General features: G+C 45.3%; 1 protein-coding gene across 1 annotated transcript in view; it reads left to right on the top strand.

The window, feature by feature from the left end:
• The window catches only part of LOC148316241 (uncharacterized), a 59,381-nt gene that overhangs the window by 17,842 nt on the left and 25,695 nt on the right, over nt 1-15,844 (top strand). Inside the window, exon 3 of the mRNA XM_088286869.1 lies at nt 13,813-13,947. Coding sequence (XP_088142995.1) covers nt 13,813-13,947 — 135 coding nt within the window. The remainder of the gene's footprint in view (nt 1-13,812; nt 13,948-15,844) is intronic.

Raw genomic sequence — 15,844 nt, 5'->3', positions numbered from 1 at the left:
CACAGCGTGGCTTTTTTTCCCCTCTCAACATGTTTGCCCTCATAAATTTCTTTTGCGTGTGCATGCGCCCGGGCTCATGCTAACCTCCTCCTCCTCTTCGCTTGTATCCACTAATGTACGCGTCGACATATAATATGCAGATAATGGCGCGTCGGCGTATCCCCGCCATGTCGTCCCGCCGAGTTACACCGGATCACACGACAAGGGGACCACGGCCGAGGCCCTGGATGAGGGCGACGTGGGGGGTGGGAGGGGGTACAAGCATCCCTCTTGTAATTGAAAAAAAAAAAAAAGTTGTCGTGTGGATCTATTCAGTTGGGATCCAGCCTTTAGATGGCGCCGCCACTCGTCACGGGGGCCGAGCCGAGCCGAACGTCAGCCTCAGCGTGGGGTGCCGGAATGGGGACAGTCCCCAACGGTCCCGAGCCTCCCTCCCTCCCGCCTCCCACCTCCTCCTTTTCGTGCTGGTTTCCCTCTCGTGTGCAAATGGCGCATCGCTCTCCTTCTTCTTGTGATCTTTGGCTCCTCTTCTTCTCCGTCGCTGTGATCTCCCGCTTCCTGTTTCCCTCCCACTCACCCGCTTCCTCCTCTATCTTTGTGTCGGTTTGTCTCTCCCCATGGCCCGTCCTCGCTTCATCTTCCTCCGTGTGTTCGCTCGGCGTCGCTTCTGCGGCTGCCGTTTTTTTTTTTTTTTTTTTAAATAACGTACTTTTTTTTTTAAGTCTGTGTGTGTGTGTGTATGCGAGGTGAAGCAAAAGAAGAAGTCGTCGTCCTGTTGTGGGTATCTCAGCACCTGCGCTTTGTGAAGCAGAATAACTCGTCTCTTTCCTAACTTTTTTCGTGGCCACGTTTCGTCCTCTCTTGCACGATTTTCTTGGTGCGTTGAGGAAGTTTTCCCCACAAAGTGAAGCAAGCGCACAAACCTCGGCGGCCGAGGGTTTACGCTCTGGTCGCGTCATGTCCACTAAATTGCAACGAGAGCAATGCCTCCAGATTTTCCAGATTAGATTTTGTCTTTGTGTAAATCAACATCAAAGTATCTTGGATGAACGCTCAGTTTTATTTTTCACTGTCAACGTAGTAGTTAGCATGGTCCTCCTCAAATTTCCATTTTGGGGGGAACATTTCCTATTTTGGCGCTATACGCCCAGAACTGCTGCCGAAGAAAAAAAAAAAAAAATCCGTACATTTTTTGACTGTGTGCGTGCTTGTGCGTTCGAAATGAAACAAAAAAAAAAAGCAGCTGTCTTCCTGTTGCGGGTATCCTAGCAACAGAATAATTTACATCTCTCTAACTTTTTGTGTGGACACATTTCATCCTTCTCTCTCTCTGTCGCTCTCTGTGTCTTGCAATATTTTACCGGTACTTTCTGGAAATTGTCCCGGCAGTGTAAAACAAGTGAAGCGGCGCAGACCTCCGCCAAGGCCAAACTTCCCAGGGCCTGTCATGTCTGCAGATGCACGGATGAATGATGTCGGCGCTTTTAGAGAGCCGATGGCGGTGGCAGTAAGAACTTTGCATTTAGGTCAACTATTCACTCCCGCATTTAATCGGCACGTAAAAAAACAGAACAAAAAAATCCCGACTCACGCCAGCGTTTCTCACTCCTTTTAGCCTCGATAAATTGCACGGTGAATCAAATTAGACAATAGAGATTAGAGAGTAATTCCTCCAAACGTTGCTGTTTCCTTCACAGTTGATCCCAGTAATTTACAATGGGAAGCAGCAGCCCTTCTATTCTGTGCTGAACGTGCACAGCGACGCAACGTCACCACCTACAGGGATCTGTTGCACGTGACACTAGCACGCTTGATGACGACGGGAATCCCGTTATGTTCACTTCAACGGGGAAAAGATTAGCTTTGGCTCCGATTTCAACTTGTCATATGTGCCGAGAACATCGAGATGGTGAAACTTGTTGCTGGGGTTTTTGCGACGAGCTGTGGCCAGCACGTCGGCGTGGGCTCCCGAAATGGATCTCGGATCACGCCCCACTTTGACATGGATACAAGCTGTCGTCCCACAATGCCCCCCCCCCCCCTCGCCCTCGCCCCTCACCCCCCTCCCTGCTTGTGCCGTGAGAGCAGATCATTGTCATCTTTTCTCCTTCTATCTGCTCGGCGCTTGGGTGACACGCACATTATTTACTTTATGGGCGAGGACTCCATCGAAGACTCCCCCCCCCCCCATCCTCCCTCGTCCCCCGCATCTTCGCACCCTCACCACCCTCCATCAGTCACACGCCACACAATGGCTTCCTGCTTATCTGCACGAGTGTCCCCTTTTTTTACGGCACTTCAGGGCACCGTAACGCGCCGTAAATTTCTTTTTTTTCCTTTTTTGCTGCTTGCGTCGTCGAGAGCCGCTGCGCTTTTTGGATTGGCCAGGACTGCAAGAGTGCCTGTGAAAAAAAATTACGACTGTTTTCTCACACACACTCCCTCTCTCTCTCTCTCTCTCTTTGTGTGTGTGTGCTTGTAAACACAGCACACCTCCCAAACTTGTTCGGAATAAATATAGCAGTGATTATTTCGTGTTACTGTGAGAGGGAAAAAAAAAATCATGTCATACTAGTCTGAGGTTGACATTGCTGACCATGTCCGGCGGCCCAATTACATCCCGCCGAACGTGCCCCCCCCCCTCACCATAACACATGGTGTGCGTTACCCACCCCCCCAATTATTCCTGCATAAGCAGATTGTGTGCAACATCAAACCGGCGACGGGGCTGGCTGGTGTGCGGGCCGCCTCCAGCAGAGTGCTCTTTCTTTCCTATCATTTGATCTCATATTGTAATCCCAGGTGCTTTGAATAATTTATGGGATACAGCTTCTCGTTAAACAATAATTTATATGTGTCTATGAGAATTGATTCCACAGGAATGCACATCTAAATAATGAGAGAATCTGCTGCATTTCATCTATAAGAAGGAGCCACAGCGCTGGGGATAATAATAGCGAAACAAAGGCGGCTTTTTCTCTTCGCAACAACAACAACAACAACAACAAGCGCGGCGCCCGCAATAATCACGACGATAATAAAAATAAAAAGTGATATTTACGGAGGCTACTATTTAAATGAGTTTAACGAACTTTGCTGCTACGCGTGCGCAAAGCACGGCCTGCGGGCGACTCGCGACCTCTTCCACTCTTCAATGATTCCATTCACGGGAGTCCTGGACGAACATTTTCATTTGCTCAACACTCCTTTCATGTGACGGGCGCTGTTGACCCGCGTTAATGTTGAAAACAATTTAAAAATACAAATGCAAATATTGAAAGAATATCCCCCCCACCTCACCTCATATTTCTCTTTTTTTTATCATCATTTTGTGGTCGATTGTGGTGATGCTCAAAGACGCGCAAAAGAAATGTTCAAAATGACTTTTAAATTTCTTTTAGGCCATTAAAGTGCACTTTTAGTTGCAGATGCAGTTAATTTTTTAAAACTTTTTTTTTATTTGAGGTAGTTAAACAAAAGAAATGCTTCTTGTTGTTTTTTTTTTTAAATGCATTTCATCCGACATTGAGCATGAAATGGTGAACCAATAAAACAAACAGAAGCAGGATTCATTTAAGTTCAATGAGAAATGAAATTCTTCTTCTTTTTTTTTTGTAACCCTCATTCTTATCAAATCCCGTCTCGTGAGCGCAAACATTTATCGAATGTCAAGAAAGCAGAAATAAAGCTTTGGACGATGATTTTATGAAAGGAACGCGTCTATTGTGATGAAAAATCCAAATTGGCGACAACGTTCTCGTGGTGGCGGCGACCTCGCGGTCCCCTCTCTTCTATCTACTTTATGGTTGAGGGGGGAGTGGGGGGGGCTGCGCTACCATCCCTCCTCATGCATGATGAATTTATTGTTAATGCAAAAGGCTTGTAGCGCCCAGTGCTAATGCCCTGGGAGGAATGATGCAACTGATTCCTTCTGAGGCGGAACAATCCGGATGTTCATCAGTGTGCGCGTGTGTGAGAAGAAAAGCTGAAGCTTCAGAATATTATATCAATGTGTATTGTTGCCAGCTCATGAAAAGCATGTAAGTCCATTTTCAACACAATAGTTTGACTTCTTTTTTTTTAAAGATTTTTTTAAGCATCAAACACACTACAGATTTAAAAAAAAAAAAGTTTCCTTTCTTATGTCCGCATCTCCATTGACTGTCAGAAGTCCAAAATGTTTGTGTTTGTTGCCATCCGATCAAAGAAATTCATATGACTTGATTTTTGCGTTTGTAAATAAAATTGTATTATATCGCCTAACATAAACATCAAACGTGCGCGTTGCAGCGAAATATTCACGCAAAATATCTTTAATTCAATCATACTCTTAACAAATATCTTCTTCGACCTCTTGACCGCTTTATATTTTAAATGACACAAACTCTATTGACAAAGTTGAACCTGATTAGGTTGGACTTTAAAAGTGGATTTTTGTGATTTTTGGCAGACTTGTTTTGTTTGTAACGTGATGCCAACATCAAACTTTTTTTTCAAAGTCATATTATAGGTGCACATTCATGCCACTTTAAGACGACGGCGTCTTTAGTTTTTAACGTTACACACGACATATATTTGGAAACAATTTAACGTGCGCTCGCAACATCAAATCTCAATTTCCTCCTCGCGTGGTTAATTGGACTCGCGTGAGTCGATGCAAGTTGTCTGTAACGTGTCTTCATACGCGAACGTGTTGTTTTTTTTTTGCAACTGAAAAGTTGACAGCGGCGCAGTTCCTCGTTGTTGGCGGAGGTGCGATGTCGCCACCAAACTTTTATCGCTCTGCGCTCGCTAAACGAGGAAGTTTGCCAATTTTTTTTTTTTGCATCAAGTGGCGGCGTCCAATTATCCCCCCCAAGTATGGTGCTGTCAGAAGTCTCCGTCAAGTTTCCTGACACCTTGTCACTTGTTGTTCTCCAGGAAGGAATTTTATTTGATTTTTTTTTTACCAGCTCCAAACAGGATGGGGAGTACAAAAAAAAAGTCTGCAGTTGAGTTGCCTCAGGGTTTGGATTTAACTTGGACTGGGCGATATGTTTTTAATTATCATTTTCATTTTTTCCCGAGGTGGTGGAATAAGCGGTCCGTGTTGTTTGTAATCCTTCCCACCTGAAAAAAGAAGGGAAAAAAAACCCCGCAACATTAAAACGTGTAAACGTCGCTCATCAGTGACAAGATTTGAGGCGTCACGTGTGGAGTCGGAAAGGGGGAGGGGCCGAAGGGGGGGTGTCGAAAAACAAGATGATAAAACGTAGATTAGCATTTTAGAAAGTGCCCGCGTCCCGTGCATCATTCTGCTTCAAAGAAGAAAAAGATAAATGATGATGCCATTAAAAGTGAACTAATTAAGGAATGCTTCTTTTAAAAACTCATTAACTGCACCCTCATTTACATAATGATGCATATTAATTAAGTTTTAATGAATCTGAGCTTCCATCACGTCCCCTCTCTTTGGCAGCGGCGCCGCGCCATTGCCACAAATGAATAAACACTTCTTTTCTCTTAAGTATATTTCTCTTGGCTTTCGCCCGCAAATGGGAAATGGCTTTTTTTTTCTTAATATTAAACAATGGACACAAACAAACAAAAGCCTTCACTGACGATGCCGGAAAGCACGCTGGCGACACTCTCCCAAGGTCGAACAACAACTGAAACAAATCACAAATATATGTTTTAAATCAAAGTGAAATATCTCCCATTGTATCCGGCATATTTTGGAGTTTAAAAAAAAAAAAAAAGATTTTAATTGATTTTTTTTTCTTTTTTTTTTTTTTGCTTGGGAGAGTCATCATTAATTCCAGCCGGCGTTGTTGTCGTCTTGCAATGTGACAGGCAAAGGCTTTCTTCTAATGAGATGCATTTTAAATTAGAGCGCACCTCTCCACGTCGCCAGCTGGTGCCTGCTCAGGTGCGTCTGTGTTGTGAATGACGGAATGCGCGCGCACACACACGCACGAGCGTGCGCATCCTCACTCCTTAGCACCCGCACTTAACAAAGAGAGTGACTGCTGTTAATCCCGGCTTTTAGCACACTTTCATTATGTCAATCCTCTCATTATTTGTATTCTAATTTTTTTTAATTAATTTTTTATTTATTTATGAAAATGGACTAATGCCATTTTGTCGTGTCACAGGAAGAAAATACCAACATAAAAAAAAAATTGTGTGTTTTATTAGGTCATATTTCTATCTTTGCAAATGTCCGTCAAACATGCTTCAAACGGATCATTCCTTCCCCAAAATAATTAATAATGACAAATCAAATAAAATTCGTGTGTGTGTGAGAGAAAAAAAGAAATCAAAGTGCGCCTTTTTAATAAAACTAATGGCCGCTGTCTTCTCTGGCGTCGATGCTGCCGAGCTCAACAACCAGAAAAAAAAAAAGTCCCCTTGAACGATCCTCTTCTCGCCATCATGCCAACGTCGATTTTGAAACACAAACGCATTTTTTTTTTGCAGAAAACCGGAGTAGTTCTTCACGCTGGACCAAAAAACACTTTTCGGCAAGTTTGATGGCTGACAATCACGTCTGGGTTTGTTTTCTTGAAGTCCGCATTTCAGTTCACTTTGTTGTTGTTCACGTTAAGACGATTTCTCTCCTGTCAACAACACTCAGCGGCCGATAAGTCTGAAATTTTCACATTCACGAAGTCCACTTGTGCACAAGACGGCTGACTTTTTTCTCTCCATTAAACATCCTGTAAAAGCAAAACCACTAATAAAAATGCATTCATCCCAAAATTTGCATCAAATCCAAACTTTACTTAAGCGCACACACTTTTCACATGCTTCTCATTCTTATCCCATAAAAATCACGTCACTCCACTTTAAGGACAATTTGACAACTAATATTAACGGCGTAGAACGTTGCTTTCACGGCCGTTAACGTCTCGGCAACCGGTGAAAACCTTTGCTTTGAAGACGCGAGTTTGGCTTTTGAACGCAAAGTCCAAAGTGCTGTCCGAGCTCCACCGACAGATAAAATATGAAACAAGCAAGTCCACTTGAAGCTTTTCCTTTGACGTGAAACACATTTTTCTTTGTTTCAATCGCTCTGTTTGGAAAGGCCATACTTTTTGACGTTTTCTCCCAATAAAAAGTTTTTGTTTGATTTCACTAGTTTTAGCAAATCTTTTCATCACCTGTCTTTCAAATACAAACTTGTGGTTTGTGGTTATTTCTACTTAGCGTTATGTCATGAAAAGTCCACTTCCACGCTAGCTTGAGCTCGGCGTTCATTTTATTTTTTTTTTCTATTGCTAATAGCGGCGAATAAAACACGAGCGTCTGTTTGCAGCTGGTTCGGGAACGGCGGGGGATGCGCCGGCACGGGGGTGAAAGGTCGCACCAGTCGGATGATTGCAAGTACACGGGCAGAGCGCGTCGCCGCCGTGTTGGGAAACGCGGGGGAAGCAGATGCCCGTTAATTAGGGGAAATGTGACGGACAAGATTTGATCAGCGAGGGGTGCGCCTGCCTCCCGCAGCATGGCAGCTGTTGTGAGGGGGATGCTGGCGGGGATGGAGTGCGTGTGTGTATGTGTGTGTGTGCGCGCGTCCCCACAGGGCACCGCCACACTTCACAGACGCGCCAGCGAGCGTCCGCAGGCCAACGCGCAGCCCCGGCGAGAGGCGCTATTTACGGCACGATACGACGCAACTCATTAAACTCTTTGCACCCCCCCGAAAACTTTTGTTTGTTTCCGCAGCATTTCCGCACACTTTTCTTTCATTATTCAGGAGTGGCGGTGTGAGTAAAGTTTGAAAAGTTGTCGCCTCGTCCGTGCACGTTTGCCAGATGTGGCGACGAGACAGGAAACACGCTTGAATTCAACGTCACGTTAGCAGACAATTATTTTCATGCCGGATGGATCGACTCGAACTTTCCCCCCAAAATTTGCTCATTGGGGGTCTTTTCATGTATGCGTTTAACTTTATCGGGTTACCTTTTGCAAACTATTTTGTGCTTTCGCTGTAACTCAGCAATTCTTTTTAGTAACTGAGTCAGACACTTCATTGTCTCAAAAAAAGAAGAAAAATAGCACATTTGATCTGATAAAAAATATGAAAAACAAGATGTACAAATATGTACATGTATATATTTGTATGTGTGTGTGTATAAATGGGCCACCATTCAACGCTTTTTTATTTTTATTTTCTCTAAATGAACAGACATCTGCAGACTGATTTGTACTCGAGTGGCATTCTTTCTTTCTTTCTCATCTCATCTTCGCCTCGCCTGCCAAAGTTCCATTCCCGCACGGCGAGCTCAACTGACCGCTACGTCCTGCTTTTCGATGGTTTCAGAACAAATACAAAAATGCTATTAGTACGAAAACAAAAACAGATTCAATAATTCTAATTCATCCAGAATTAAGAATGCTTTGTTTTAAAACTCAAAAGTTGTCATGTATCAGTTTCACACCTTTTAACTCTGCCAAAATGAAACTTTCCAAACCATTGTTTTTCTCAACTAATTGGATGTTTAAAAAAAAAAAAAATGGATTTACAATTTTGTCTTCACAATTGATTTCAATCGGAAGTTTGTGTTGTTTTTTTTTTTTTTGGGAGGGGTGTTTAATGACTTTATTTGCCTGATTGTACGGCGGTGGCATGTTTGAAATGACATGAGACGCCAGCCAAGAAGCAGCCTTCCTTCTCTCTCTCTCTCTCCCTCCTCACCCCTAAAAAGCCGCCGCCCACGCCGCCAGCTCGCAGCACCTATTAAAACTTATCTTTCTTTAATCAATTGTTAAATGTCATAGACAATCATCATTTAGCCGCGTCTTGCTGTCGGATTCCTTTTAATCTGGCTGTAAATAGGGCAGCCCTGTCTATCACTTCGCTTCCTGCCACACACCAGAGACTTAAGGTGTTTCAACAATAGCTCGCGAAGAAAAAAAAAAAAAACAGGAGGGAAAAAAAAACAAAGAAGCACTTTTTTTGATGCATCACCCTCCTCCTCCTCCCTCCTTCTTCCACTTCTCAAATCCCCGCAGAGAACACCAAAGGTATGAAAAGTGAAGAAAGGAAGGAATAAATCCGGGCGATGATGAATAATTTGAATGTGGAAATGAAGCCGTTTGGAGAGAGTGCGAGAGAGAGAGAGAGACCGCACAAGGAGCAGCCATGGGGAGCGTACAATTAGGTCACCCCAAAATATATAAAAAATAAATAAAATAAAATAAAATAAAAAAAAAACTCTCCTCCAGAAAGTCTTTCTTGGATTTGTCAAATTCAATCGACTTCACTGCCAACAGAATCGCTGATTTGGCTGTGAAGTACGAGGGCGAGCGAAAGGAGGGACGACTCGTCTCATCATTTATGTAAAAATGACACTTTTTTTTTTTTCTCCTTTTAAATTGAAGTCAGGCGAACCTCTCAGGGAAGGACAGCAGGCAGACATATTGTCTTGGATGGACGCGTTGTCGCCGATACCTGCGGCGTTGCCTCCACAAAAAGAATGGTGTCCTTTCTTTGCCCCCCCCACTTTAAAGTTGACAAAAAGTCGCCCTCAAAACTCTCGTGATATTCCGAAATGGAATGACCCATAAAGTTGAAAATGCCTCTGAAGCAACGCAACTTGCGAGATTCTGCCGTGGAATTTATCAAGGCGCAATTGAGAACGTCGGAATGTCCCACAAAAGTTTGCTGCTCACGTTGCCGCTCAATAACTCGGTTGAGGTTTTTCTTTTTCGTTTACGATGGCTTACCTTTACCCGAATCCCGCATCACTTTCTCGCCAACGTGGTGGGCTCATGCGCCCGTTGGCACGATAAATCCTTGTTGTGGGAACCCAAATCTGGTTGCCACGACTACCATTCTTCTTCTTTGTCTTCTAAATGGAAGACGAAGAAGAAGAATCAGAATGAGGATTTACCGCGCCGGTATTTCGTCTTCATTTTGCATTTTAAAGGAGTAACTGGTGATTAGAAGGCCGGAAAGCGCCGGCCGCAAGGTGATCGTGGAACTTATCACCCGCGATGCGTCCTTCGGAGGACGCAGCCGACGAATTTGGACACAATAAATTGTCATCAAAAATGTCTGAAGTCTGACGGAACGGCCCGCCAGGCGGAATGCCGTCTAATAAATTCCTGAACGAGAAACGAGACGGGCCCCCGTTGTGCAGTTTTTTTTTTTGTTTTGTGTTGACCAAATCCATTTGATGACTGACACTTTTTTTAATTGAACTCATAAAATAAGAAGAACATCCCTTCCGTATTCTCATTCATACAGATGCTATGAATCATCTGACGACTTTGCCGATTGGCCGAGAGAAGTCGAAGCTCACTTGTTATGCGGCGGTGTCCGTTTTGTCTTCGATCCGCAAAAAGTTCATAAAACAGCCAGCCACTCGTGTGACCACAAAAGTTTCTCAAGTGTGTGTGTGTGTGTGTGTGATGATCGGGTGGGTGTGGTGACTGACTGAGGCCCAGAGGATTTGACTGGAGCGCACCCAGCAATACTCAAGGAAAAAAAAAAAAAAGGAGAAAAAAAAGAGAAGTGCTTTGTTAGAAGAGCGAGAGGCATCCCTTGGGCTGTCTCTTTGAATAAGCCAGGAGTAAAGTGTCTCACACACACACACACACACACACACTTTTCACTCACTCACTGTGTTCCCAAACTACCCAGCACCCTCCCACCTCCGCACCCTCCTCCTCCCCTCAGACCGACAGAAGTCTAATTGTGCCACGGGGTTTTAGCTGCGGTGACATATCTGTCACCTGGAGACAACGAGGCGCTCCGTGCTCTCCGGAGGAGCCTCGTCTTCCTGTTGGGTGTCATCATGGTGAGAGGCAAGCGAGGATGAGGCTGGCTCGGCTCGTTTGTTGATTTTTGTCACCACATTCATGCTTTGTAAACTTTAGCGACCCCCCCCCCCCCCCACACACACACACACACTCAAAAAAAGGGGGAAAAAGTTTGGAAGGCCGGTGCTTGTTTTTATTTGATTTTTTTTTTCTACTACAGGTGGCATGAACTCATTCACTTCCGGCCCGTCCCCCTTTTGCCTTCAAAATGTTACCTAAATACAACCTACCAAAAGAGTCGACTTTTCTTTCAACATCAAAAAAGTCGCTTCCTCCAAAATCATCAGAGGAAATTTTGCTTTATTTTTGGGTGAAAAGAAACCTGATGTCCAGCTTCTTAAAAACAAAATCAAGACACAAAAACACGTCAAATTCAAAGTCAGAACACACAACTGTAAGTCGTACGTCTTCACCTCAAGGGTGACGTGCAGAACTTTTTTTTTTTTTTTTTTGGGCGTCATCAACGTTAAGCTGGAGTGTTTGATGTACACGTAACTTCATTTGAAATGTATGTCAAGAGTTTGGCGGTGAAAATGGCGGCGCCGCGCTCATCTCCTTTGAGAAAAGTTGTTAACAAATTGGAGGTCCGGGAGCGGATCACATTGGACCTTCCCGGTTCCGTTGTGGCGCCTATTAGCTGTCACTTGAATTGTCCGTCTGTCGGTGGCGAGCGATCTGTGCGTCGGGTGGTCCCGCCTCTTTAACAATGCATGAGCGAGGCAACGCGAGCGAGGGGACGCCAACTAGGTCAAAACTGTCTCAGGAACAAAACACAACAGACCTCAAGTTTGTGCAAATCATTACAGCAAAACAAACTCGTCACTCGCTTGACACGTTTGCCACGATAAAAAAAAAAGAAGAAGGGGAGGAAGACGAATCTCCATTGCAAATTAGCCTTCGCGCCGGGTTGTGAAGTTTGGCCCGTTTGAAATGCATATGAAAATGCCACAACTTACCTTGTTGCTGACATCGAGTGGGGTGGGGGGGGGAGAAGAAAGGCGATGCGCTCTTTGAGGGCCGCCCGCCGCTGTGTGTACACAAGGCGTACGCGCCAAATAATAATAATAAAAAAAAAAAAGCCCGATAAAGCAGCAGCGCACGTTCATAAAATATACATTGGCTTCTTTGTCTTTCGTTAAGATCTTCCGCAAATAGCGCTGATGCGGGGAAAGCGAGAAGAAGACAAGAGAGGAGAAAACGAGCGGCGCTGGCGGGCGTGTTTGAACAACGACTTAACCCCAAACTTAACTGTACTTTTCCATCTTTGACGGCACACAACCTGCCAGCATTCTTTGGATGCTCTTCTTTTTCTTTTTCCTTCTTCTTCTTCTTCTAAGATGGCTGCCCTATGAGGCTGCTTGATGAATTCATTTTATTCCACTCATCCGATTGATTAAATCAAGCAGGGCTGCAGCGATTATTCAAACGACTCGAGGAATTCGATTTAAAAAAAAAAAAAAAAAAAAAAAAATTGAAATGAAAAAATTTTCAGTCTGTTTATCAACCAAACGGTAACAAAATAAAAGCCAAATTATTAACCCCAAAATATTTGTCGGAAACCTCTTCATAGTCATGACTTGGCATTTGAAATTTGACATATTCACAGACTTTTGAGACGGCTCTCTACACAATTTTTTTTTTAATTCTCCAATATGAAAATGATGGTGTGGTGCCATCAAAAAAAAAAAAAAAAAAAGAAATCAAGTCAGAATTTTTTATTGTTTATTTTTTGTGTCATATTGTCCTGTGATAGAACGCAACCCGGGCTTGTAGTAATTTATTCTTCTTACTTCTTTAATTTCTTCATCCTTTTTTTTTCTTTCGTGTTCTAACACCAGCGAGCAGCTGCGCCGTCAAAGTTGGCTGCCCGCGAAGTGGAAGTGGTGCGGCGAGACAGATGCAAACGTTATTTTACACAGCGTTCCCGTTCTTTGGCTTTTGGAGGCCGGGGCTGCGCCTCGCTGCTTTTGTTTTCTGTGAGAAATGACTGACGGCCATTGCCATGGCAACCATACAGCTGTTGAAGAAACCCGTCATAAAAGCCGCGCCATGAAGGCGTCGGCTGTGCGAGACGGAGGAATCATCGTACGTTTGTGCCAGTGAGCCATACGCTGCTTCACGACGAGGTTCGCCCAAAGTCTGACCTTCTTGACGAATCGTCACCGGCTGGAACCGATTACACTTCATTGTAAAGGCTGAAAATAAGTCAAGTAAAGTCAATCCGTAATGCTCTTCGTCGTCACGTACCGAATCAATCGATCAAAAACTGGTAATGAGCCGTACCACCTAAGGTCACATGTCTGTCCGTGTGTGCGTGTGTTTGTCTATAATGATATCCAGGTATATGTGTATTCTATATGTCTGGTTGTTGGGGAGCAGCAGGAGTGACGGCGCCCCCTCCCCAAGGTCACATCCAAGGAGAGCGCAGCCAATTACTATGCAGATCAGACGTGACGGCGTTTAGGGCGATTGCTGCGATGCAATCACATTAGCTGGCCAGAGAGGAATCTCCCGGCTGACCCCAATCACGGGGGGGGGGGGGGCTGTGGCGGCGGGGTCGCGCGCCGAGGTGCCGCCGCCTGTGTTTTCTTTGCGCAAAACACTTTTTCCTTATCGCGGGGCGCCACGTGATTATCAAGTCAAACAATCCTCCTCCTCCTCCTCCACAGCAGCATCGAGCTCTCCCGCCGCCGCGCGCTTGCATACGTCGCCTCACAAATACACTTTGGGAATGTCCCGTCAACGCGCTCCTCTTTACAAAAGAAAACTGCAAAAGTAGAAAATTCAAGATCCCCCTTGACTTCGAATCTTAATTTGATCCTCGACCAAGCTGCTCATGCCGTTTACTCGTCAATCAATGAAATGAATTGAACGACGGAACCGCTCATGGAGAGGTGGAATTTGGGTCGAGGGAAACCATACGCGATGAAAAATGACTTGCATCAAGTTATATCATCTGTGTCTTCTATTTATGCACAAATTCTTTTTTTTTTTTTTTTTCAGGCTCTGGGTTTGCACACTTTTTATCTCCACGTATTCTTCCGTCCAGATTTCTGAATCAACTCTTGCGCGGAAGAGAGGAACAAACATGGAAAAAGCACGCAAGCACAATTCGCTTAGAACCGAGACGAGAATACTGTAAGTGTGGTCAACTTGAGACTCATCATTTCTTCTTATGACTGTACGAATGTTCACATGAATCCAGTCCTTCTCAAGTAGTGTGTGTGGGGCGGGGGGTGAAGCTGAGGGGGGCACGTGTGACCCTGGGCAACATGCTTTTTTTCCGTCGTACTACAATAAAGTGTAATTGCACATCCACGCCAGTAGTTGGCAGTGGCGCTCTCCCTGCCCCTTGTCCAGCAACGAGGATTAACTCTGCGGTGTCGATTTGATTTGCAAGGAAAATTATATTATTTGTAGTAGCGGCGGAGAGCAGGTGGTGGGGGGGGGGGGGTGAATTGTGTTCCTCTTGCTGAGGGGCGTAACAGAAAATAATTGAGAAGCACTGCATTAATCTGACTTTTTTGTGTGCATCTTACTGCCACCTAGTGGGCTGGAGTGGACATGACTTTTCAGTTTTGGGAATATCGGGCCTCGACAGAGCGCACGAGACATTTTTGGAATGTGAATTAAAATGGCCGACAAGTGTTGACCATCAGGATCTCCAATGGAATGGACTGGAAAGCCCCCCCCCTCCCCCCCTTCTTATTTGCCTCCCAGGTGAGCACCTTGGAGGGCCGATTGCAATTTACTTCGCCAGCTCCCGTGGGTGAGCTGTGTGTATTTGTGTGTATGTACAAGCATGCATGTGTCTGTTTGTTGGTTGTAAATACGCCCCCCCCGCCCCCCCCCTGCTGCCGCCCGTATGGCCGGTAATGAAGGCGAAGTTTGATCAGGTCGGCCTCGGCGTTCCCGGGAACATCTCACTTGAGCCACTGGCCCATAATGGAATCTGCATCTAATGCATACATAAATCACAGTCCTCTTTCAGGACATTTTCATATGCATAACGTCCCCCTCCCCCACTGCCCCCCAACCCACCTTCTTCTTAGAGTCTTTCCATTTCCCTTTCTTTCCACCCAATGAGCTTTGTATGGCGCTTGTGGGGGGGGGGTAGAAAAGGGGGGGATGATAGTGATAGAAACAGAAAGGCAATGAGTTTGTTTTTGTTTTTTTTTGTTTTTTTTTGGTCCTGCTTTTTATTCTAAGGGCGCCGACTAGATGGGATGAGATGATGCCGAGAATGTTCTCAAGGTGGCCGCCCGACACATGTTCTCGCTCCGTGTCGCCATTCACGCAATTATGGACCTTATTATTGGGACAAATCCACTCTTAACGTGCCATGCCAGATCATCAAGAAATGCTCGATAGAATAGATAATAATCGGCAGGGAATTTGTCAAGAAGGACGGTCAGTATGCCCCCCCCCACTCTTCCTTTTTCACTCTTCGTCTTCTTCTCGGTCGCTCGCTCTCGCCTTTGTTATGCTAATCCGGACGGATGTGGCAGATCGGCGGCGATTTTTCATGTGCGAATGACGAGAGATAAAAGGCGAGTGACGAGGTGTCGCCGGCGTCCTCGCGCGCGCTAACAAGCTCTCGCATTGTGACGCCCGGCGCCCATTTGCATCGGCGGGACGCCACTCCAGCCCACCTCCTAAAACTTTATGCCCCCTCGTTAGGGCCGCGGGATTAAAACGTCGGGCCGCCACTTTTCCCCCCGGCCACACGTGCGGGACATATGCGCCTTTACGAGCGGGCGGCATCCACGCAAGTCGGGAACGCCGCCGCCTGTTTATTGGAGGCGCTCCCCCTTATAAGTACCTCGTCGGAGCTGCCGTATCAGCACGGCCCTAACGCGTCCTTAATCACATTTGCATTTTTATTTTGGAGATATTCCTCAAACGTTTGCATTATTGAGGATTTATGACCAGCTCCTCGCCACATCCTCCATCAACTTCACTCATAAAGAAGATTTTCCATAACTCACGGGCGAGCGGGATATGATGCCCCCCCCCCCCACCCCCCAAACACGCG

This window comes from Idiotropiscis lumnitzeri, chromosome 21, assembly GCF_059441095.1.
Source record: "Idiotropiscis lumnitzeri isolate Australia: NSW breed Sydney's pygmy pipehorse chromosome 21, RoL_Ilum_1.0, whole genome shotgun sequence".
Classification (NCBI taxonomy): domain Eukaryota; kingdom Metazoa; phylum Chordata; class Actinopteri; order Syngnathiformes; family Syngnathidae; genus Idiotropiscis; species Idiotropiscis lumnitzeri.
The sequence above is the reverse complement of the archived record's forward strand: the minus strand, read 5'-3'. Positions and strand labels throughout refer to the sequence as shown.